The sequence below is a fragment of the Panulirus ornatus genome, chromosome 48 (assembly GCF_036320965.1).
Source record: "Panulirus ornatus isolate Po-2019 chromosome 48, ASM3632096v1, whole genome shotgun sequence".
Classification (NCBI taxonomy): Eukaryota; Metazoa; Arthropoda; class Malacostraca; order Decapoda; family Palinuridae; genus Panulirus; species Panulirus ornatus.
Genome location: NC_092271.1, coordinates 13,688,888 through 13,715,219, shown reverse-complemented (window position 1 = coordinate 13,715,219; position 26,332 = coordinate 13,688,888). Strand labels below are relative to the sequence as shown.

The window sequence follows — 26,332 nt, the reverse complement described above, 5'->3', positions numbered from 1 at the left end:
TTTTGAAAATCTATTATTTTCATCATTTGTTGGATGGGGATAGTGTTTGGACAACAACTCTTGAGAGGCATGTATATTTTTGTTTGATAATTATATTTTGCTGGTGCATTGTATCATGTATGATCATGGTGAAAAACTGATTAGCCTCTTTGTCTGCTTATAGTGCTTTTGATATAATAATTTATTGAAAAATCATGATTTTGATTTTTAAGCTAACCTTCTTGTTATTCAATAGATTTCAGGTAAGGCCTCCAACATTCTTCCAGAAGTGTCGTGACCAGTTGTGGTATATTCACCAACTCCAAACGCTTCAAGCCCAGTATATCCAACAAATCAATAATCTTAAGGAGGTATGGTTTGATATCATTCACAGTATAATTTTTTTCAAGGTGCCATTCTTTTAAATGGAATAATTCATTAATTGAAGATAATTGTTTTCATTAAGAAGATAACTAGTAACATTCCTTTCAAACAGAGAATAGCAATTGAGCTTTCTCGGAATTCGGTAGCCAGCAACAAGAATGTCAACAGTCCTGCTGGTTTTCCACGTGTGGAGAGACCCCAGTCAGCTTCTCCAAAACCAAATCCTATTAATTCCCACCCACACCATCCACACCCTCTGCCACAAACTAAACCTCAGAGAAACCATCACATTAACAAAAGTGTTGACCCTGTAGAGTTGGAGGCTGAAAGACAATCTACTAGTTCGTCTGACACTGAAGTAAGTAATGATAAGTGCTACAGTGAACAGTTTTCATTGGTGTAATATAATAACATACATACTTAACAGACTATTAATGCCTTTCATTGTATTATGCTTTACACATTGTATTATGCTATGCACACATTCAGACAACCCAGCCCGATCCTCCTCGCTTGGTAGCTTATGATCTAACTTTTTTTTTTTAGAAATTAAATGAATTATATGTATTTTATTATACTTTGTTGCTGTCTTCCGCATCAGCGAGGTAGTACAAGGAAACAGACGAAAGAAAGGCCCACGTCCACACACGCACATATACATACCTATACATTTCAACGTATACATATATATATATATGCAGACATATACATATATACACATGTACATAATTCATACCTGCTGCCTTTATTCATTCCCAGCACCACCCCACCACACATGAAATGACAACCCCCTCCCACTGCATGCGCATGAGGTAGCGCTAGGAAAAGACAACAAAGGCCACATTCGTTCACGCTCGGTTTTTAGCTATCATGTATAATGCACCGAAACCACAGCTTCCTTTCCACATCCAGGCCCTACAAAACTTTCCATGGTTTACCCTAGACACTTCACATGCCCTGGTTCAATCCATTGACAGCACATCAACCATGGTATACCACAACGTTCCAATTCACTCTACTCCTTGCACGCCTTTCACCCTCCTGCATGTTCAGGCCCTGATCGCTCAAAATCTTTTTCACTCCATCTTTCCACCTCCAATTTGGTCTCCCACTACTCCTCGTTCCCTCCACCTCAGACACATATATCCTCTTTGTCAATCTTTCCTCACTAATTCTCTCCATGTGACCAAACATTTCAAAGCACCCTCTTGTGCTCTCTCAACCACACTTTATTACCACACATCTCTCTTACCCTTTCATTACTTACTCGATCAAACCATCTTACACCACATATTGTCCTCAAACATCTCATTTCCAACTCATCCACCCTCCTCTGCACAACTCTGTCTATAGCCCACGCCTCGCAACCACATAACATTGTTGGAACCACTATTCCTTCAAACATACCCATTTTTGCCTTCCGAGATAATGTTCTTGCCTTCCACACATTTTTCAATGCTCCCAGAACTTTCTCCCCCTCCCCCACCCTGTGACTGACTTCTGCTTCCATGGTTCCATCTGCTGCCAAATCCATTCCCAGATATCTAAAACACTTCACTTCCTCCAGTTTTTCTCCATTCAAACTTACCTCCCAGTTGACTTGTCTCTCAACCCTACTGTACCTAATAACCTTGCTCTTATTCACATTTACTCTCAGCTTTTTTCTTTCACTCACGTTACCAAGCTCAGTCATCAGCTTCTGCAGTTTCTCACCCGAATCAGCCACCAGCGCTGTTTCATTAGCAAACAACAACTGACTCACTTCCCAAGCTCTCATCCACAACAGACTGCATACTTGCCCCTCTCTCCAAAACTCTTGCATTCACTTCCCTAACAACCCCATCCATAAACAAATTGAACAACCATGGAGACATCATGCATCCCTGCCGCAAACTGACATTCACTGAGAACCAATCACTTTCCTCTCTTCCCATTCGCACACATGCCTTACATCCTCGATAAAAACCTTTCACTGCTTCTAACAACTTGCCTCCCACACCATATATTCTTAATACCTTCCACAGAGCATCTCTATCAACTCTTATCATATGCCCTCTCCAGATCCATAAATGCTACATACAAATCCATTTGCTTTTCTAAGTATTTCTCACATACATTCTTCAAAGCAAACACCTGATCCACACATCTTCTACCACTTCTGGAACCACAATGCTCTTCCCCAATCTGATGCTCTGTACATGCCTTCACCCTTTCAATCAATACCCTCCCATATAATTTCCCAGGACTACTCAACAAACTTATACCTCTGTAATTTGAACACTCACCTTTATCCCCTTTGCCTTTGTACAATGGCACTATGCATGCATTCTGCCAATCCTTAGGCACCTCACCATGAGTCATACATACATTGAATATCCTTACCAACCAGTCAACAATAGTCACCCCCTTTTTTAATAAATTCCACTGCAATACCATCCAAACCAGCTGCCTTGCCAGCTTTCATCTTCTGCAAAGCTTTTACTACCTCTTCTCTGTTACCAAATCATTTTCCCTAACCCTCTCACTTCGCACACCACCTTGACCAAACCACCCTATATCTGCCGCTCTATCATCTAACATATTCAACAAACCTTCAAAATATTCACTCTATCTCCTTCTCACATCACCACTACTTGTTATCACCTCCCCATTAGCCCCCATCACCGATGTTCCCATTTGTTTTCTTGTCTTACACACTTTATTTACCTCCTTCCAAAACATCTTTTTATTCTCCCTAAAATTTAATGATACTCTCTCTCACCCCAACCCTCATTTGCCCTCTTCTATTCTAATCAATTTTCTTATTGATCTCAATATGACTTCAAGATATGTTTGATTAAAGTAAAAGGCTTTGTGCACATAATCCACCTCATAGGATTGGGGAGAGAATTAATGATGATGAATAGAAAGATAGATCTTATTTATGTGAGAGCCCTACACTTTGCTTTCTCTGTTTGTGTAGGACCTAAGTGAAGGTGAACTGAATGACCAAGAAGAGGGACCAGGACCACAGTATTACTACAGCTGAATATGCTAGCAATGATGAAAATGATGTTGATGATGAGACAATGAGTGGAGACAATGATGTTGAGCACTCTGCTGCATCCTCTCTTCTGGCCAGCCTCCATGAAGCCTCAGCACTACACGAAGGACCAATTCTTAACCATAGTCGATCACACAGTTCAAGTTTTCTCTCAGATTTAGACTCTCTCACTGAACAGTTAGGAGCAGTTGGGAGGTTAGAATTGTTTATACTGTTATTCTTATATATCTTTACAAAAAATTTAAATGAAAAACTGTTTTCTGTTATCTGTAATGAACATTTTAAGAACTATCATTTAGATTTATTGTTTCTCCTTTCTCCCAGCATTCAGCCAGACCTAAGTTCCCCCCAAGGTGATGAAATGATGTTACTTCACTTATTGGAGATGCAAGGGCGGGGAGGCCCAGACCATCGTCGACCTTGGAGCAAGCCTGGCTTAGGAGGCATAAGTAAGTACTGTACAGTATAGGTAATGGTAGTTGGTGGGAACACTAGGTAGAAGCCACTGAAAATACTGCACTAGAGTTGCCTTCTGCCAGTGGCCTGCTAAGGGATAGGCACTAAAGGCTAAAAAATTGCACTGGAGTTCACTAGTTAAAGAGACTTTAGCCATGGCCACCCCTTGAGCAAGTTCCCAAGGGGAATAGGCATCAGAGATATAGGTAGATAGTATAGTATGTCAGTTTCCTGTGGTGTTATCCTGAATATCAGTTGTATTTTAACCTTTCTTGTCTAAACTAGTCAAAACTACGTAAATGCAGAGGTTGGTAATTAATGTTATCTTAGTCAGGTCAATTAAGATATTAAGATGCATGTTTGTTTTAGAGACAGACAACTAGGAGTGACCTCTCTTACTTTACAGGCTCAAGACACAAGTCAAATCGCATGGTTCGCAAGCCACTTCTCCCCATCGCTTCAAGTGTCCTAGATACTTTACAACTGGATATGGCAACATTGTTACAATCTAACCTTCCAACACAGAATGGCTTGTCTTCATTTCAGGCGCACACTGGCATCCCAGACCATGATCGCCCTGTTAATCACCTACAGCATGCACATCCATTAAATAATTCCAGTCCCCCAATAAAGAGTGAGTTCATGTTTCTGTTTCATTGCTTTATGTGATAGTTCCATTTTTTTTTTATATAAACTGTCTTTGTCTTTTTGTGCCAAAATTATTTGCCAGCATATGTATCAGGTATTTCATATATTAGCAAAATATTTACTGTATATAGAAAGGAGGAATTGATTAGAATTTTAGAATGTTGACAGAATAATAAAATATTTTTGGAACCTGTTTTTGGATGGTTTAAAGTGGAGCTATCTCTTGTTTTACCAAGGTGCTTTGTCAGAAGTAGTGATTACTTAATATAGGTGTATGATTTAGCATTATATTGAGTATATATGAATTTTGTAACTTTTCATGTAGATGTTGTATGGTTGCGAGGCGTGGGCTATGGATAGAGTTGTGCGCAGGAGGGTGGATGTGCTGGAAATGAGATGTTTGAGGACAATGTGTGGTGTGAGGTGGTTTGATTGAGTAAGTAATGTAAGGGTAAGAGAGATGTGTGGAAATAAAAAGAGCGTGGTTGAGAGAGCAGAAGAGGGTGTTTTGAAATGGTTTGGGCACATGGAGAGAATGAGTGAGGAAAGATTGACCAAGAGGATATATGTGTCGGAGGTGGAGGGAACGAGGAGAAAAGGGAGACCAAATTGGAGGTGGAAAGATGGAGTGAAAAAGATTTTGAGTGATCGGGGCCTGAACATGCAGGAGGGTGAAAGGCGGGCAAGGAATAGAGTGAATTGGATCGATGTGGTATACCGGGGTTGACGTGCTGTCAGTGGATTGAATCAGGGCATGTGAAGCGTCTGGGGTAAACCATGGAAAGTTGTGTGGGGCCTGGATGTGGAAAGGGAGCTGTGGTTTCGGGCATTATTGCATGACAGCTAGAGACTGAGTGTGAACGAATGGGGCCTTTGTTGTCTTTTCCTAGCGCTACCTCGCGCATATGAGGGGGGAGGGGGATGGTATTCCATGTGTGGCGAGGTGGCGATGGGAATGAATAAAGGCAGACAGTGTGAATTGTGTGCATGGGTATATATGTATGTGTCTGTGTGTATATATATGTGTACATTGAGATGTATAGGTATGTATATTTGTGTGTGTGGACGTGTATGTATATACATGTGTATGGGGGTGGGTTGGGCCATTTCTTTCATCTGTTTCCCTGCGCTACCTCGCAAACGCGGGAGACAGCGACAAAGCAAAATAAATAAATCTAAATAAATATTCATGTAGAGTACTTAGAACTAGTCATCTGTCTTATTTGTATGATTTTCTTACGTTCAGGATGTTGTCTTGAGGAGTCTTACAAAATTAAGATTTTCACAAACTTCAGACTGTATTTCTAGATACATCATTAGCATGTCTCAAAATCATGCTTATAGTAGAAACTGGACAGTCTGTAAAGCAAATGACACTTCCCTAAAATACCTCACTACACCCCTTTAGTCACCTTCCCCTATCATTAGGTATAATATAGATCTTTTTTTTTCTTTCATACTATTCACCATTTCCCGCATTAGCAAGGTAGCATTAAGAACAGAGGACTGGGCCTTTGAAGGAATATCCTCACCTGGCCCCCTTCTCTGTTCCTTTTGGAAAATGAAAAAAAAAAAACGAGAGGGGAGGATTTCCAGCCCTCCGCTCCCTTCCCTTTTAGTCACCTTCTACGACATGCAGGGAATACGTAGGAAGTATTCTTTCTCTTGTATCCCCAGGGAGCTACCTCATAGAAAAGATGCAAGTGAGTGGGAGATGTATAAAAGAACGAGGCAGGAGGTCAAGAGAAAGGTGCAAGAGGTGAAAAAGAGGGCAAATGAGAGTTGGGGTGAGAGAGTATCATTAAATTTTAGGGAGAATAAAAAGATGTTTTGGAAGGAGGTAAATAAAGTGCGTAAGACAAGGGAGCAAATGGGAACTTCGGTGAAGGGGGCTAATGGGGAGGTCATAACAAGTAGTGGTGATGTGAGAAGGAGATGGAGTGAGTATTTTGAAGGTTTGCTGAATGTGTTTGATGATAGGGTGTTTTGGTCGAGGTGGTGTGCAAAGTGAGAGGGTTAGGGAAAATGATTTGGTAAAGAGAGAAGAGGTAGTAAAAGCTTTGCGGAAGATGAAAGCCGGCAAGGCAGCAGGTTTGGATGGCATTGCAGTGGAATTTATTAAGAAAGGGGGTGACTCTATTGTTGAATGGTTGGTAAAGTTATTTAATGTATGTATGATTCATGGTGAGGTGCCTGAGGATTGGCGGAATGCTTGCATAGTGCCATTGTACAAAGGCAAAGGGGATAAGAGTGAGTGCTCAAGTTACAGAGGTATAAGTTTGTTGAGTATTCCTGGTAAATTATATGGGAGGGTATTGATTGAGAGGGTGAAGGCATGTACAGAGCATCAGATTGGGGAAGAGCAGTGTGGTTTCAGAAGTGGTAGAGGATGTGTGGATCAGGTGTTTGCTTTGAAGAATGTATGTGAGAAATACTCAGAAAAGCAAATGGATTTGTATGTAGCATTTATGGATCTGGAGAAGGCATATGATAGAGTTGATAGAGATGCTCTGTGGAAGGTACTAAGAATATATGGTGTGGGAGGCAAGTTGTTAGAAGCAGTGAAAAGTTTTTATCGAGGATGTAAGGCATGTGTACGTGTAGGAAGAGAGGAAAGTGATTGGTTCTCAGTGAATGTAGGTTTGTGGCAAGGATGTTTGATGTCTCCATAGTTGTTTAATTTGTTTATGGATGGGGTTGTTAGGGAGGTGAATACAAGAGTTTTGGAAAGAGCGGCAAGTATGAAGTCTGTTGGGGATGAGAGAGCTTGGGAAGTGAGTCAGTTGTTGTTCGCTGATGATACAGCGCTGGTGGCTGATTCATGTGAGAAACTGCAGAAGCTGGTGACTGAGTTTGGTAAAGTGTGTGAGAGAAAGTTAAGAGTAAATGTGAATAAGAGCAAAGTTATTAGGTACAGTAGGGTTGAGGGTCAAGTCAATTGGGAGGTAAGTTTGAATGGAGAAAAACTGGAGGAAGTAAAGTGTTTTAGATATCTGGGAGTGGATCTGGCAGCGGATGGAACCATGGAAGCGGAAGTGAATCATAGGGTGGGGGAGGGGGCGAAAATCCTGGGAGCTTTGAAGAATGTTTGGAAGTCGAGAACATTATCTCGGAAAGCAAAAATGGGTATGTTTGAAGGAATAGTGGTTCCAACAATGTTGTATGGTTGCGAGGCATGGGCTATGGATAGAGTTATGCGCAGGAGGGTGGATGTGCTGGAAATGAGATGTTTGAGGACAATGTGTGGTGTGAGGTGGTTTGATCGAGTAAGTAATGTAAGGGTAAGAGAGATGTGTAGCAATAAAAAGAGCGTGGTTGAGAGAGCAGAAGAGGGTGTTTTGAAATGGTTTGGGCACATGGAGAGAATGAGTGAGGAAAGATTGACCAAGAGGATATATGTGTCGGAGGTGGAGGGAACGAGGAGAAGTGGGAGACCAAATTGGAGGTGGAAAGATGGGAGTGAAAAAGATTTTGTGTGATCGGGGCCTGAACATGGAGGAGGGTGAAAGGCGGGCAAGGAATAGAGTGAATTGGATCGATGTGGTATACTGGGGTCGACGTGCTGTCAGTGGATTGAATCAGGGCATGTGAAGCGTCTGGGCTATGGATAGAGTTATGCGCAGGAGGGTGGATGTGCTGGAAATGAGATGTTTGAGGACAATGTGTGGTGTGAGGTGGTTTGATCGAGTAAGTAATGTAAGGGTAAGAGAGATGTGTAGCAATAAAAAGAGCGTGGTTGAGAGAGCAGAAGAGGGTGTTTTGAAATGGTTTGGGCACATGGAGAGAATGAGTGAGGAAAGATTGACCAAGAGGATATATGTGTCGGAGGTGGAGGGAACGAGGAGAAGTGGGAGACCAAATTGGAGGTGGAAAGATGGGAGTGAAAAAGATTTTGTGTGATCGGGGCCTGAACATGGAGGAGGGTGAAAGGCGGGCAAGGAATAGAGTGAATTGGATCGATGTGGTATACTGGGGTTGACGTGCTGTCAGTGGATTGAATCAGGGCATGTGAAGCGTCTGGGGTAAACCATGGAAAGTTGAGTGGGGCCTGGATATGGAAAGAGCTGTGGTTTCGGGCATTATTGCGTGACAGCTGGAGACTGAGTGTGAACGAATGGGGCCTTTGTTGTCTTTTCCTAGTGCTACCTCGCACACATGAGGGGGGAGGGGGATGGTATTCCATGTGTGGCGAGGTGGCGATGGGAATGAATAGGGGCAGACAGTGTGAATTGTGTGCATGGGTATATATGTATGTGTCTGTGTGTGTATACATATGTGTACATTGAGATGTATAGGTATGTATATTTGCGTGTGTGTGTGTACATTGTGTATGGGGGTGGGTTGTGCCATTTCTTTCATCTGTTTCCTTTGTGGAAGATGAAAGCCGGTGGGTTTGGATGGTATTGCCGTGGAACTTATTAAAAAAGAAGGTGATTGTATTGTTGACTGGTTGGTAAGGATATTCCATGTATGTATGGTTTATGGTGAAGTGCCTGAGGATTAGCAGAATGCATGCATAGTGCCATTGTACAAAGGCAAAGGGGATAAAGGTGGGTGTTCAAATTACAGAGGTATAAGTTTGTTGAGTATTTCTGGGAAATTATATGGGAGGATATTGATTGAGAGGGTAAAGGCATGTACAGAGCATCAGATTGGGGAAGAGCAGTGTGGTTTCAGAAGTGGTAGAGGATGTGTAGATCAAGTGTTTGCTTTGAAGAATGTATGTGAGAAATACTTAGAAAAAACAGATGGATTTGTATGTAGCATTTATAGATCTGGAGAAGGCATATGATAAGAGTTGATAGAGATGCTCTGTGGAAGGTATTAAAAGTATATGGTGTGGGAGGTTAGTTACCAGAAGCAGTGAAAAGTTTTTATCAAGGATGTAAGGCATGTGTTCGAGTAGGGAGAGAGGAAAGTGATTGGTTCCCAGTGAATGTCAGTTTGTGGCAGGGGTGCGTGATGTCTCCATGGTTGTTTAATTTGTTTATGGATGGGGTTGTTAGGGGGGTGAATGCAAGAGTTTTGGAGAGAGGGGCAAGTATGCAGTCTGTTGTGGATGAGAGGGCTTGGGAAGTGAGTCAGTTGTTGTTCGCTGATGATACAGCGCTGGTGGCTGATTTGGGCGAGAAACTGCAGAAGCTGGTGACTGAGTTTGGTAAAGTGTGTGAAAGAAGAAAGCTGAGAGTAAATGTGAATAAGAGCAAGGTAATTAGGTTCAGTAGGGTTGAGGGACAAGTTGATTGGGAGGTAAGTTTGAATGGAGAAAAACTGGAGGAAGTGAAGTGTTTTAGATATCAGGGAGTGGATTTAGCAGCGGATGGAACCATGGAAGCAGAAGTGAGTCACAGGGTGGGGGAGGGGGCAAAGGTTCTGGGAGCATTGAAGAATGTGTGGAATGCGAGAATGTTATCTCGGAGAGCAAAAATGGATATGTTTGAAGAAATAGTGGTTCCAACAATGTTATATGGTTGCGAGGCATGGGCTATAGATAGGGTTGTGCGGAGGAGGGTGGATGTGTTGGAAATGAAATGTTTGAGGACAATATGTGGTGTGAGGTGGTTTGATCGAGTAAGTAATGAGAGGGTGAGAGAGATGTGTGATAATAAAAAGACTATGGTTGAAAGAGCAGAAGAGGGTATATTGAAATGGTTTGGTCACATGGAGAGAATGAGTTAGGAAAGATTGACAAAGAGAATGTGTGAGTGTCAGAGGTGGAGGGAACAACGAGAAGTGGGAGACCAGGAAAAGACAAAAAAAAAAAAAAAAAGGCCACATTTGTTCAACAATCAGTTTTCTTGGTGCTACTCGCTGACGCAGGGGGTGGCAATGCTGTTCCCTGTGGGGTAGGGAAGGGTGGCGCCAGGACTGGATGAAGGCAAGCAAATATGAATATGCACGTGTGTAGATATTAATATGTCTGTGTATATATGTATGCATTGATACGTATATGTGCGTGTGTGGGTGTTTATGTATATACATGTGTACGTGGGTGGGTTGGTCCATTCTTTCATATATTTTCTGGCACTACCTTGCTGATGCGGGAGATGGCGATCAAGTATAATAATAATAAATAAATGAATATATATTGGAAAGGATCACAATTTTGTATGTGATCAAGATATTCCTATGAGTCCACTGGGAAAATGAAACACGATAAGTTCCCAAGTGCTCTTTCGTTTAATAATCACATCATCAGGGGAGACACAAGAGAGAAATATAAGTCAGTTGATATACATCGAAGAGATGAAGCTATGACGCCATTTGGTGTGCATGATCTACTATTTGCTGATAACAATGAGGAAAATATAACACTATAACTTTCCAAGTGCATTTTCATGTAATGATCACATCATCAAGGGAGATAAAAGATGAGATAGAAGATGTAGAAGAGTCATTTGATATACAAGGAAGAGAGAGAGGTAAGATGCCATTGGTAAACAAGCTTTACCGGATGGTGGTGTTCGGGTCTGGCATCATCATGCCTATCATATGGCTTTTACATGGTTTTTTTTACATCATAGATTCTTTTGGTATCTACTCATCCCAAATATACCAAGTGACGGAAATAATATTTTTTCACAATTTACAGGTGGTTACCGGCCACCACTGGCCCCACGACCTTCACTTTACACCCATCAGTTAGCTGAGGAGGCTAAAAAGGAAGCTCAGTCTGCAACAAATGTTGCAGATAAGGTAAAGCCTGTACTGTTTTAGTAAGAGGTGTCATTGGAAGTTTCATGTGAGGAACATATCCATTGTCTTGAATAACCTTGACTGCATCTTCATGTCCAAAAGTTTGTGAAAGGAGAAAGTAGAGTAAATGTGAATAAGAGCGAGATTATTAGATTCTTTAGGGTTGAGCGGCAAGTTTATAGGGAGGTAAGTTTGAATGGAGAAAAACTGGAGGAAGTGAAGTGTTATAGATATCTGGGAGTGGACTTAGCAGTGGATGGAACCATGGAAGCAGAAGTGAGTCACAGGGTGGGGGAGGGGGTGAAGGTTCTGGAAACGTTCAAGAATGTGAGGAAGGTGAGAACGTTATCTTTGAGAGCTAAAATGGGTATGTTTGAAGGAATAGTGGTTCCAACAATGCTATATGGTTGCGAGGCATGGGCTATAGATAGGGTTGTACGGAGGAGGGTGTACGTGTTGGAAATGAAATGTTTGTGGACAATATGTGGGGTGTGAGGTGGTTTGATCGAGTAAGTAATGAAAGGGTAGGAGAGGTGTGTGGTAATGAAAAGAGTGTGGTTGAGAGAGCAGAAGAGGGTGTGTTGAAATGGTTTGAACACATGGAGGGAATGAGTGAGGAAAGATTGGAGGGAACAAGAAGCAAGAAACCAAATTGGAGGTGGAAGGATGGAGTGAAAAAGATTTTGAGTGATTGGGACCTGAACATATAGGAGGGTGAAAGGAGTGCAAGGAAGAGTGGATTAGACTGATGTGGTATACCAGAGTTGACATGCTGTCAGTGGATTGAACCAGGGCATGTGAAGCATTTGGAGTAAACCGTGGAAAGGTCTGCGGGGCCTGGATGTGGAAAGGTGGCTATGGTTTAGGTGCATTGCACATGACAGGTAGAGACTGAGTGTGAATGAATGTGGCTTTTTTTTTTTTTTGTGCTACCATGCTGGATGGGGGGGATGCTATTTCATGTGTGGCAGGGTGGTGACGGGAATGGATGAAGGCAGCAAATATATGTACATTTGTATATATGTATATGTGTGTATGTATACTTTGAAATGTATATGTGTGTGTATGGACGTTTATGTATATATATATGTGTATGTGGGTGGTTGGGCCATTCTTCGTCTGTTTTCCTTGCGCTACCTCGCTGATGTGGGAAACAGCAATCAAGTATAATATACATATTATTATTGGGAGCTGGGGCTGGAAAATCTTTCCTCCTTTTTAATATCTCCAAAAGAAGGAACGGAGAAGGAGCCAAGTGAGGGTATTCCTTCTAAGGCTCAGTCCTCTGTTCTTAACACTATCTTGCTAATGCAGGAAATGACGAATATGTATGAAAATATTATATTGTACTTAATCACTGTTTCCCGTGTCAACAAGGTAGCGCAAGGAAACAGACAGAGAATGGCCCAACCCCCCACATACACACACACATATATATATTCTTTCTTTTCTTTCAAACTATTCGCCATTTCCCGCATTAGCAAGGTAGCGTTAAGAACAGACGACTGGGCCTCTGAGGGAATATCCTCACCTGGCCCCCTTCTCTGTTCCTTCTGTTGGAAAATTAAAAAAAAAAAAAAGAAAAAAAAAAAAAAAAAATATATATATATATATATATATATATATATATATATATATATATATATATATATATATATATATATATCTAAAACACTTCACTTCCTCCAGTTTTTCTCCATTCAAACTCACCTCCCAATTGACTTGACCCTCAACCCTACTGTACCTAATAACCTTGCTCTTATTCACATTTACTCTTAACTTTCTTCTTCCACACACTTTACCAAACTCAGTCACCAGCTTTGCAGTTTCTCACATGAATCAGCCACCAGCGCTGTATCATCAGCGAACAACAACTGACTCACTTCCCAAGCTCTCTCATCCCCAACAGACTTCATACTTGCCCCTCTTTCCAAAACTCTTGCATTTACCTCCCTAACAACCCCATCCATAAACAAATTAAACAACCATGGAGACATCACACACCCCTGCCGCAAACCTTCATTCACTGAGAACCAATCACTTTCCTCTCTTCCTACACGTACACATGCCTTACATCCTCGATAAAAACTTTTCACTGCTTCTAACAACTTTCCTCCCACACCATATATTCTTAATACCTTCCACAGAGCATCTCTATCAACTCTATCATATGCCTTCTCCAGATCCATAAATGCTACATACAAATCCATTTGCTTTTCTAAGTATTTCTCACATACATTCTTCAAAGCAAACACCTGATCCACACATCCTCTACCACTTCTGAAACCACACTGCTCTTCCCCAATCTGATGCTCTGTACATGCCCTCACCCTCTCAATCAATACCCTCCCATATAATTTACCAGGAATACTCAACAAACTTATACCTCTGTAATTTGAGCACTCACTCTTATCCCCTTTGCCTTTGTACAATGGCACTATGCACGCATTCCGCCAATCCTCAGGCACCTCACCATGAGTCATACATACATTAAATAACCTTACCAACCAGTCAACAATACAGTCACCCCCTTTTTTGATAAATTCCACTGCAATACCATCCAAACCTGCTGCCTTGCCGGCTTTCATCTTCCGCAAAGCTTTCACTACCTCTTCTCTGTTTACCAAATCATTTTCCCTAACCCTCTCACTTTGCACACCACCTCGACCAAAACACCCTATATCTGCCACTCTATCATCAAACACATTCAACAAACCTTCAAAATACTCACTCCATCTCCTTCTCACATCACCACATTATATATATATATATATATATATATATATATATATATATATATTTTTTTTTTTTTTTTTTTTCATACTATTCGCCATTTCCCTCTCATTTTTTTATTTTAATTTTCCAAAAGAAGGATTTTATATATATATATATATATATATATATATATATATATATATATATATATATATATATATATTTTTTTTTTTATATTATACTTTGTCGCTGTCTCCCGTGTCTGCGAGGTAGCGCAAGGAAACTCCTTGTATTAACTTTCTAAAATGGGAAACAGAAGAAGGAGTCACGCGGGGAGTGCTCATCCTCCTCGAAGGCTCAGAGTGGGGTGCCTAAATGTGTGTGGATGTAACCAAGATGTGAAAAAAGGAGAGATAGGTAGTATGTTTGAGGAAAGGAACCTGGATGTTTTGGCTCTGAGTGAAACGAAGCTCAAGGGTAAAGGGGAAGAGTGGTTTGGGAATGTCTGGGGAGTAAAGTCAGGGGTTAGTGAGAGGACAAGAGCAAGGGAAGGAGTAGCAATACTCCTGAAACAGGAGTTGTGGGAGTATGTGATAGAATGTAAGAAAGTAAATTCTCGATTAATATGGGTAAAACTGAAAGTTGATGGAGAGAGGTGGGTGATTATTGGTGCATATGCACCTGGGCATGAGAAGAAAGATCATGAGAGGCAAGTGTTTTGGGAGCAGCTGAATGAGTGTGTTAGTGGTTTTGATGCACGAGACCGGGTTATAGTGATGGGTGATTTGAATGCAAAGGTGAGTAATGTGGCAGTTGAGGGAATAATTGGTATACATGGGGTGTTCAGTGTTGTAAATGGAAATGGTGAAGAGCTTGTAGATTTATGTGCTGAAAAAGGACTGATGATTGGGAATACCTGGTTTAAAAAGCGAGATATACATAAGTATACTTATGTAAGTAGGAGAGATGGCCAGAGAGCGTTATTGGATTACGTGTTAATTGACAGGCGTGCAAAAGAGAGACTTTTGGATGTTAATGTGCTGAGAGGTGCAACTGGAGGGATGTCTGATCATTATCTTGTGGAGGCTAAGGTGAAGATTTGTATGGGTTTTCAGAATAGAAGAGTGAATGTTGGGGTGAAGAGGGTGGTGAGAGTAAGTGAGCTTGGGAAGGAGACCTGTGTGAGGAAGTACCAGGAGAGACTGAGTACAGAATGGAAAAAGGTGAGAACAATGGAAGTAAGGGGAGTGGGGGAGGAATGGGATGTATTTAGGGAATCAGTGATGGATTGCGCAAAAGATGCTTGTGGCATGAGAAGAGTGGGAGGTGGGTTGATTAGAAAGGGTAGTGAGTGGTGGGATGAAGAAGTAAGAGTATTAGTGAAAGAGAAGAGAGAGGCATTTGGACAATTTTTGCAGGGAAAAAATGCAATTGAGTGGGAGATGTATAAAAGAAAGAGACAGGAGGTCAAGAGAAAGGTGCAAGAGGTGAAAAAAAGGGCAAATGAGAGTTGGGGTGAGAGTATCATTAAATTTTAGGGAGAATAAAAAGATGTTCTGGAAGGAGGTAAATATACATATATATATATATATATATATATATATATATATATATATATATATATATATATATATATATATATATATATATTTATTTATTTAATTATTATACTTTGTCGCTGTCTCCCGCGTTTGCGAGGTAGCGCAAGGAAACAGACGAAAGAAATGGCCCAACCCCCCCCATACACATGTATATACATACGTCCACACACGCAAATATACATACCTACACAGTTTTCCATAGCTTACCCCAGACGCTTCACATGCCTTGATTCAATCCACTGACAGCACGTCAACCCCGGTATACCACATCGCTCCAATTCACTCTATTCCTTGCCCTCCTTTCACCCTCCTGCATGTTCAGGCCCCGATCACACAAAATCTTTTTCACTCCATCTTTCCACCTCCAGTTTGGTCTCCCTCTTCTCCTTGTTCCCTCCACCTCCGACACATATATCCTCTTGGTCAATCTTTCCTCACTCATCCTCTCCATGTGCCCAAACCACTTCAAAACACCCTCTTCTGCTCTCTCAACCACGCTCTCAACCAGAAGTCAATTGGGAGGTGAGTTTGAATGGAGAAAAACTGGAGGAAGTGAAGTGTTTTAGATATCTGGGAGTGGATCTGGCAGCGGATGGAACCATGGAAGCGGAAGTGGATCATAGGGTGGGGGAGGGGGCGAAAATTCTGGGGGCCTTGAAGAATGTGTGGAAGTCGAGAACATTATCTCGGAAAGCAAAAATGGGTATGTTTGAAGGAATAGTGGTTCCAACAATGTTGTATGGTTGCGAGGCGTGGGCTATGGATATAGTTGTGCGCAGGAGGATGGATGTGCTGGAAATGAGATGTTTGAGGACAATGTGTGGTGTGAGGTGGTTTGATCGAGTGAGTAACGTAAGGGTAAGAGAGATGTGTGGAAATAAAAAGAGCGTGGTTGAGAGAGCAGAAGAGGGTGTTTTGAAGTGGTTTGGGCACATGGAGAGAATGAGTGAGGAAAGATTGACCAAGAGGATATATGTGTCGGAGGTGGAGGGAACGAGAAGAGGGAGACCAAATTGGAGGTGGAAAGATGGAGTGAAAAAGATTGTGTGTGATCGGGGCCTGAACATGCAGGAGGGTGAAAGGAGGGCAAGGAATAGAGTGAATTGGAGTGATGTGGTATACCGGGGTTGACGTGCTGTCAGTGGATTGAATCAAGGCATGTGAAGCGTCTGGGGTAAACCATGGAAAGCTGTGTAGGTATGTATATTTGCGTGTGTGGACGTATGTATATACATGTGTATGGGGGGGGGGTTGGGCCATTTCTTTCGTCTGTTTCCTTGCGCTACCTCGCAAACGCGGGAGACAGCGACAAAGTATAAAAAAAAAAAATATATATATATATATATATATATATATATATATATATATATATATATATATATATATATATAGCGCAAGGTAGCGCAAGGAAACAGACGAAAGAAATGGCCCAACCAACCCCCATACACATGTATATACATACGTCCACAAACGCAAATATACATACCTACACAGCTTTCCATGGTTTACCCCAGACGCTTCACATGCCTTGATTCAATCCACTGACAGCACGTCAACCCCGGTATACCACATTGCTCCAATTCACTCTATTCCTTGCCCTCCTTTCACCCTCCTGCATGTTCAGGCCCCGATCACACAAAATCTTTTTCACTCCATCTTTCCACCTCCAATTTGGTCTCCCTCTTCTCCTCGTTCCCTCCACCTCCGACACATATATCCTCTTGGTCAATCTTTCCTCACTCATTCTCTCCATGTGCCCAAACCATTTCAAAACACCCTCTTCTGCTCTCTCAACCACGCTCTTTTTATTTCCATACATCTCTCTTACCCTTATGTTACTTACTCGATCAAACCACCTCACACCACACATTGTCCTCAAACATCTCATTTCCAGCACATCCATCCTCCTGCGCACATCTCTATCCATAGCCCACGCCTCGCAACCATACAACATTGTTGGAACCACTATTCCTTCAAACATACCCATTTTTGCTTTCCGAGATAATGTTCTCAACTTCCACACATTCTTCAAGGCTCCCAGAATTTTCGCCCCCTACCCCACCCTATGATCCACTTCCGCTTCCATGGTTCCATCCGCTGACAGATCCACTCCCAGATATCTAAAACACTTCACTTCCTCCAGTTTTTCTCCATTCAAACTCACCTCCCAATTGACTTGACCATCAACCCTACTGTACCTAATAACCTTGCTCTTATTCACATTTACTCTTAACTTTCTTCTTTCACACACTTTACCAAACTCAGTCACCAGCTTCTGCAGTTTCTCACATGAATCAGCCACCAGCGCTGTATCATCAGCGAACAACAACTGACTCACTTCCCAAGCTCTCTCATCCCCAACAGACTTCATACTTGCCCCTCTTTCCAAAACTCTTGCATTCACCTCCCTAACAACCCCATCCATAAACAGATTAAACAACCATGGAGACATCACACACCCCTGCCGCAAACCTACATTCACTGAGAACCAATCACTTTCCTCTCTTCCTACACGTACACATGCCTTACATCCTCGATAAAAACTTTTCACTGCTTCTAATAACTTGCCTCCCACACCATATATTCTTAATACCTTCCACAGAGCATCTCTATCAACTCTATCATATGCCTTCTCCAGATCCATAAATGCTACATACAAATCCATATGCTTTTCTAAGTATTTCTCACATACATTCTTCAAAGCAAACACCTGATCCACACATCCTCTACCACTTCTGAAGCCACACTGCTCTTCCCCAGTCTGATGCTCTGTACATGCCTTCACCCTCTCAATCAATACCCTCCCATATAATTTACCAGGAATACTCAACAAACTTATACCTCTGTAATTTGAGCACTCACTCTTATCCCCCTTGCCTTTGTACAATGGCACTATGCAAGCATTCTGCCAATCCTCAGGCACCTCACCATGAATCATACATACATTAAATAACCTTACCAACCAGTCAACAATACAGCCACCCCCTTTTTTAATAAATTCCACTGCAATACCATCCAAACCTGCTGCCTTGCCGGCTTTCATCTTCCGCAAAGCTTTTACTACCTCTTCTCTGTTTACCAAATCATTTTCCCTAACCCTCTCACTTTGCACACCACCTCGACCAAAACACCCTATATCTGCCACTCTATCATCAAAGACATTCAACAAACCTTCAAAATACTCACTCCATCTCCTTCTCACATCACCACTACTTGTTATCACCTCCCCATTTGCGCCCTTCATTTGCTCCCTTGTCTTACGCACTTTATTTACCTCCTTCCAGAACATCTTTTTATTCTCCCTAAAATTTAATGATACTCTCTCACCCCAACTCTCATTTGCCCTTTTTTTCACCTCTTGCACCTTTCTCTTGACCTCCTGTCTCTTTCTTTTATACATCTCCCACTCAATTGCATTTTTTCCCTGCAAAAATCGTCCAAATGCCTCTCTCTTCTCTTTCACTAATACTCTTACTTCTTCATCCCACCACTCACTACCCTTTCTAATCAACCCACCTCCCACTCTTCTCATGCCACAAGTATATATATATATATATATATATATATATATATATATATATATATATATATATATATATCTTTCTTTCTTTTAAACTATTCGCCATTTCCCGCATTAGCGAGGTAGCATTAAGAACAGAGTACTGGGCCTTTGAGGGAATACCCTCACCTGGCCCAATTCTCTGTTCCTTCTTTATATATATATATATATATATATATATATATATATATATATATATATATATATATATATATATATATATATATATTTTCCCTGGGGATAGGGGAGAAAGAATACTTCCCACGTATTCCCTGCGTGTCGTAGAAGGCGACTAAAAGGGGAGGGAGCGGGGGGGCTGGAAATCCTCCCCTCTCGTTTTATATATATATATATATATATATATATATATATATATATATATATATATATATATTTTTTTTTGCCGCTGTCTCCCACGTTTGCGAGGTAGCGCAAGGAAACAGACGAAAGAAATGGCCCAACCCACCCCCATACACATGTATATACATACGTCCACACACGCAAATATACATACCTACACAGCTTTCCATGGTTTACCCCAGTCGCTTCACATGCCCTGATTCAATCCACTGACAGCACGTCAACCCCTGTATACCACATCGCTCCAATTCACTCTATTCCTTGCCCTCCTTTCACCCTCCTGCATGTTCAGGCCCCGATCACACAAAATCTTTTTCACTCCATCTTTCCACCTCCAATTTGGTCTCCCTCTTCTCCTCGTTCCCTCCACCTCCGACACATATATCTCTTGGTCAATCTTTCCTCACTCATTCTCTCCATGTGCCCGAACCATTTCAAAACACCCTCTTCTGCTCTCTCAACCACGCTCTTTTTATTTCCACACATCTCTCTTACCCTTACGTTACTTACTCGATCAAACCACCTCACACCACACATTGTCCTCAAGCATCTCATTTCCAGCACATCCATCCTCCTGCGCACAACTCTATCCATAGCCCACGCCTCGCAACCATACAACATTGTTGGAACCACTATTCCTTCAGACCTACCCATTTTTGCTTTCCGAGATAATGTTCTCGACTTCCACACATTCTTCAAGGCTCCCAGGATTTTCGCCCCCTCCCCCACCCTATGATTCACTTCCGCTTCCATGGTTCCATCCGCTGCCAGATCCACTCCCAGATATCTAAAACACTTTACTTCCTCCAGTTTTTCTCCATTCAAACTCACCTCCCAATTGACTTGACCTTCAACCCTACTGTACCTAATAACCTTGCTCTTATTCATATTTACTATATATATATATATATATATATATATATATATATATATATATATATATATATATATATATATATATTATCCCTAGGGATAGGGGAGAAAGAATACTTCCCACATGTTCCCTGCGTGTCATAGAAGGCGACTAAAAGGGGAGGGAGCGGGTGGCTGGAAATCCTCCCCTCTCGTTTTTTTCAATTTTCCAAGAGAAGGAACAGAGAAGGGGGCCAGGTGAGGATATTCCCTCAAAGGCCCAGTCCTCTGTTCTTAATGCTACCTTGCTATCACGGGAAATGGTGAATAGTACGAAAGAAAGAAATATATATATATATATATATATATATATATATATATATATATATATATATATATATATATATATATATTTATATTATCCCTGGGGATAGGGGATTAAGAATACTTCCCACGTATTCCCTGCGTGTCGTAGAAGGCGACTAAAAGGGGAGGGAGCGGGGGGCTGGAAATCCTCCCCTCTCGTTTTTTTTTTTAATTTTCCAAAAGAAGGAACAGAGGGGGCCAGGTGAGGATATTCCAAAAAAGGCCCAGTCCTCTGTTCTTAACGCTACCTCGCCAACGTGGGAAATGGCAAATAGTTTAAAAGAAAAAAAAAAGATATATATATATATATATATATATATATATATATATATATACACACACACATAAATGCCCATACACGCACATATACATACATGTACATTTCATTGTATACATACATAGCCATACACAGACATATACACATACACATATGTACATATTCATAATTGCTGCCTATATCCATTCCCGTTGCCACCCCGCCACATAGGAACAGCATCCCACCCCCCCTCCAGCAAGGTAGTGAAAGGAAAAGACAAAAATGGCCACATTTGTTCACACTCATTCTCTAGCTGTCATGTGTAATGCACCAAAACCACAGCTCCCTTTCCACATCCAGGCCCCACAGACCTTTCCATGGTTTACCCCAGATGCTTCACATGCCCTGTTTCGATATTGACCATTGACAGCACATCGACCTTGGTATTCCACATCGTTCTCATTCACTCTATTCCTTGCATGCCTTTCACCCTCCTGTATTTTCAGTCCCCAATAACTCAAAATCTTTTTCACTCCATCCTTCCACCTCCAATTTGGTCTCCCGCTTCTCCTTCCTCTCTCCACCTCTGACACATATATCCACTTTGTCAATCTTCCCCAACTCATTCTCTCCATGTGTACAAACCATTTCAACACACCCTCTTCTGCTCTCTCAACCACACTCTTTTTATTACCACACATCCCTCATACCCTTTCATTACTTACTTTATTGAACCACCTCACCACATATTGTCCTCAAACATTTCATTTATAACACATTCACCCTCCTCCGTACAACCCTATCTATAGCTCATGCCTCGCAACCACATAACATTGTTGGAACCACTATTCCTTCAAACATATCCATTTTTGCTCTCCTCGATAACGTTCTCACCTTCGACACATTTTTCAATGCTCCCAGAACCTCTCCCCCACCCTGTGACTCACTTCCGCTTCCATGGTTCCATCCACTGCCAAGTCCACTCCCAGATATCTAAAACACCTCTCTTCCTCCAGTTTTTCTCCATTCAAACTTACCTCCCAATTAACTTGCCCCTCAACCCTACTGAACATAATAACCTTACTCTTATTTACATTTACTCTTAACTTTCTTCTTTCACTCACTTTACCAAACTCAGTCACCAACCTCTGCAGTTTCTCCCCCAAATCAGCCACCAGCACTGCATCATCAGTGACCAGCAGCTGACTCACTTCCCAAGCCCTCTCATTCAGAACAGACTGCAGACTTGCCCCTCTCTCCAAAAGTCATGCATTCTTTTCCCAGACCACCCCATCCATAAACAAATGAAACAACCATGGAGACATCACGCACCCCTGCCACAAACCGACATTTACTGGGAACCAATCACTTTCTTCCTTTTGTGTACTTGAACACACAATTGCTTGTCGTGCCTTAGCAAGGTAGCATCAGGAACAAATGAACGACAGTCCCATTTGTAAACATCTATTCTCCAGCTGCCATGTTTTGCAAATATCTATAGCTTTCATTTTCAGATATAATTTTCACTTTTCTGATTAAAAGTATGACCCTTAATGATACTTCAGAGATATTTGTCATACTTTATTTATTCCATTCCTCTCAAACTAGGAAAACACTTCTTTACATATTTCCTGAGAAGTCCTTGCACATATTCATATTATGGCATCTGGTTATTCTATCTTTGCATTTTTCAAGGAACTGTTCACTCTACTGGTACTCCATCCATAGAAACTTGGAGGGTTAGTGATGGCTGTGTAGTGAGCCAGCACTTCATTGGTTGTCAATTTGTACTCCTTTGACCCAGGTAGCTGCCTTTTCTTTCTACCACACCCACATGTAGACTGCTGGCATTTCTGTCCACAAACAAAATATCTCCTTGTCACACATAACACTTGACAACACTTAATTCACACAGTCACACATAAAACTTGACAACACTTAATTCACACAACTTATCGTAAATTTAGACTTTCCTGCAGTGAGTGCTATGTGCTAACCCTGCCTTTCTGCAAAATGGTCAGAGCAATAGATGGAAGTAGTAGGCAGGAGCATTAGGTAGAAGTAGGTACTAGAGTTGCCTACCAACTTAGTAGTAGTTTGTAGGAACATTAGGTAGGAGGCTCTGGAAACACTGCACTAGAGTTGCCTACCAGTGGCCTGTTAAGGGTGAGGCTCTAAAGTATCAATGGAGTTTACCAGTTATGGAAACTCTTCTGACATAACCATCTCCTTAAGGGAGTTCCTGGAGAGAACAGGCACTGTCATCAAAGGTCACTCTTTCCTCCACGATGAAAAAATTTAAGGCCTCTAGCCTTGCCTTATAAATCAGCTTTCATAATTGAGGTACCATCTTTGTTACCAGATATAAGATATAAACAGTATGCTGAACATTTCCTTGTACTTAAATGTGATTTTGATATTTGTTTGGGGATATGTCTCTACTGTTCCCCCAAGGTAACAGGTTAGAGATGATGACAACTTTCAAGTCCCTCCCAGACACAGATTCCTGCTGTTTATTTTATGCTGGATAATATTGATATCGATGCTTTCTTTTGCCATCACCCATTCTCATTAGTTGTGTTGAACTTCATCCAAGTATCAGGCCAACTTCGGAGTTTGTCTAGGTCTTTTTGTAAGTTGATGCAATCTTCCACACTTTTTACATCCCTCATCACCTTTGCATCATACTCAAAACATATATAGGAGTCTAATCCTTTTTGCAAGTCATTCACATATATCAAGAAGGGTAATTGTCCCAAAATAGAAACCTGTAACCTGCCAATGGAGACTTCCACTCATTTTGAGAGGAGCCTCAACCCATTTTGAGAAGGCTCCTCTGACTTTCCTTTGATCGCAACCACAAAGATAATCTATCCATTGAAGGAGTGCCCCCCTTATTCCTATCTGATGATCAAGCTTCTGTACTGACCCTTTTTGTAGTACAGTGTCAGCTGCTTTCTAGCAGTCCAGATACAGGCAATTCATCCAGCCTTCTCTTTTGTCTGGTATGGAACTTAATCTCTCATAAAAACTTAGATTCATTACACTTTATTTTCTTTCCCTGAGACCATGTTATGTTATTTCTGCTCTGCAAGAAGTCATTAGGGAGACTGGTCTGTAATTCAGTGCCTCCTCCCAATTTCCTTTTGTAAAGATAGGTATGACATTTGCCTATTTCCACTTATTTAGCACTTAACCTTTCCCCATCAATATCTTGAAGAGCTTTTTAATTGACTGATCAAGTGTATTTGCACACATCTATAGTATATTCAGAAACCATCATGGATCATGACCTTCCACTATTCTACTTGTCTTTCCAAGATATATCAATGCTTTCTGAGACCTCCTTCTCATTCCATCTCAGTGGTGTTGGGGCTGTAGGGTTTTCCACTGTCAAAACACCCTTAAATTTATCATTCACAGAACCTTTCACCATAATGCCTTGTTTCCTGAATTACTTTTCACTGTTTCTTACCGTAGAACTTGTTAAGCTGTGTAGTTTCCTCACTCATATCTCCTCTTTGAGTCTGGTTTCACCACTGTAAGCCCAGTTTGTTATATTTACAGTACTCTGTATCTGAAGGACTCCAGTGTCATTACCTTTAGTGCAGAACTTTGGTGATTCACCCATTCATTAATTAAACTTTTTATTGTTACAAGGTCAAGGGCTTTGCTTAATTTTAGTCATAGTCAAAATTGCCATTAGTGATGAAGATATGCTTAAAATGTTACATCTTCACAAGAGGAAGAATTTTTAATATTAGATAGGCTTTAGGTGTTTCGCCATCATTACAAGACTTGCGTGATTGTTTTAAAAGATTATTTATTTTCAGGATCTGAGTGAATCATCTATGTGTGATCTCTCCTTGGACCCTGTGTCGCTTTCGGACATGACTTTAGAGGAAGGACCCTTATCTGCGGCAGAGGAGCCTGAATCGCTTGGTGCATCAGCAGCAGTAACAACTAATGCCTCACCGTCTACAGCTGGAGCAGCAGCAGGTGGTGGAGGACCAGCAGCTGAAGGGGAAAGTGGCGTCAGCAGCGACAACACCAGCGGCTATGTCAGCGACGGCGGAACAGAGGTACCTTGCATCCCCGCCCTGAACACTGCAAGGCTCATCGCACGCATGAAGTAAGATCACCACCACCTCAAAGCCATCAGCTGAACTCTGCTAGTACACCAGTCAACATAGTATTTTTGTGGGACTAAAGGGAAAGATTGAGCTTTTTTTTGTTTTTGTTTTTCTTAGAGAACAAAATACATGCACACAATAGAATTTGAGCTTGCGGTGGTTGATTTAAGTAAATTTAGGTTTCATGTGCACTTCTTTCTTTACACTCTTGCTGTCAGGAATGATGGATGCACTAGCTTAAGCAAGGTCTTGGAGTGAAATGAGAGGGGCTGGTTTAGTTTAGTTTTGGCTGTTTTACTCTTGTTCATTGTTGTTGTTATCATGAAGACAAACTTGTTTTTCTAAAATGCTTGTAATATTAAAATACATTTTCTCAATTTTATTATAAGCGTTTAGTGAATTTTGATTTAGTACAGATTACTGACAATGTCATGTATTATAAAGAAATTGAAGAAGTGTAGCTTTGCAGTCATGAAATATGTTTGGTTTCCCATTTCATAAGTTCTTTTGTTTCATGCAACTCATAGATAGACAATTCAGGTGTGTAATTCCGTATTGGGAATGAGTGTATTAGTGCACAAAAGTGTCCCTTCTTCCTCTGTGCATGTTGACCTTAGTAGTTAATGTTGACATAAGTTTTCAAGGTAGCTCTCTCACCTTTTGGACATGCAAAAGGTAAGGGAAGAACTTGCTGAGAATTCCAGTACTGTCAGAAAATGTAGTTAGGTTTCAGTTCCTGAAATGTATTAATGGTTCATGAAACAGTGCATGTTGATTGCTTGCTTCTTCCTTGTGAGCATTTTTGCTAGAACTGATTTTATATTCTGCTTTTCTTAGCCTCTTGCAAAATTTAGGCTGACATAACTAGTGCTCTCACCTCTTCACAAAGGTTTGTTTAACATGTGCATAAAAAAGATGAGATTTGAATAGTGATTTTGCCTTGAAATGTTGATAAGAAGTCCACCCAACCCATCACCTATGCACCTGCTTGATAGCAAGCGTTAAGTTGGGAGCTAGCATCCCTGTTTCTGAACTGTTTTGCACCCCCTTGTGTTAACCAGTTGTTTGGACACTGGAGCTGCACCTCGAAATTATTCCTCTGATTTGGTAACTTGCCTATTCACTGAAATTTTTGAAAATGTTATAGACTTTCTTAAGTAATTTATTTTTGTAAAGTGAATCTTGGAGAAGAAATATTGGCTTGGATATAATAGTAGGTACTGGATTCACTGTGGCTGCAGTCTTCATTGTAGAATGCTTTGAAAACCTTGATGAATGCATTTG

General features: G+C 41.2%; 1 protein-coding gene across 1 annotated transcript in view; it reads left to right on the top strand.

The window, feature by feature from the left end:
- LOC139764108 (E3 ubiquitin-protein ligase TRIM37-like) overlaps positions 1 to 26,332 on the top strand; it is a 181,033-nt gene that overhangs the window by 142,257 nt on the left and 12,444 nt on the right. The window contains 8 exon segments of the mRNA XM_071690602.1: positions 236 to 350; positions 476 to 721; positions 3,326 to 3,367; positions 3,369 to 3,601; positions 3,731 to 3,855; positions 4,269 to 4,496; positions 11,103 to 11,206; positions 24,749 to 25,047. Of these exon segments, the coding sequence (XP_071546703.1) occupies positions 236 to 350; positions 476 to 721; positions 3,326 to 3,367; positions 3,369 to 3,601; positions 3,731 to 3,855; positions 4,269 to 4,496; positions 11,103 to 11,206; positions 24,749 to 25,047 (1,392 nt within the window).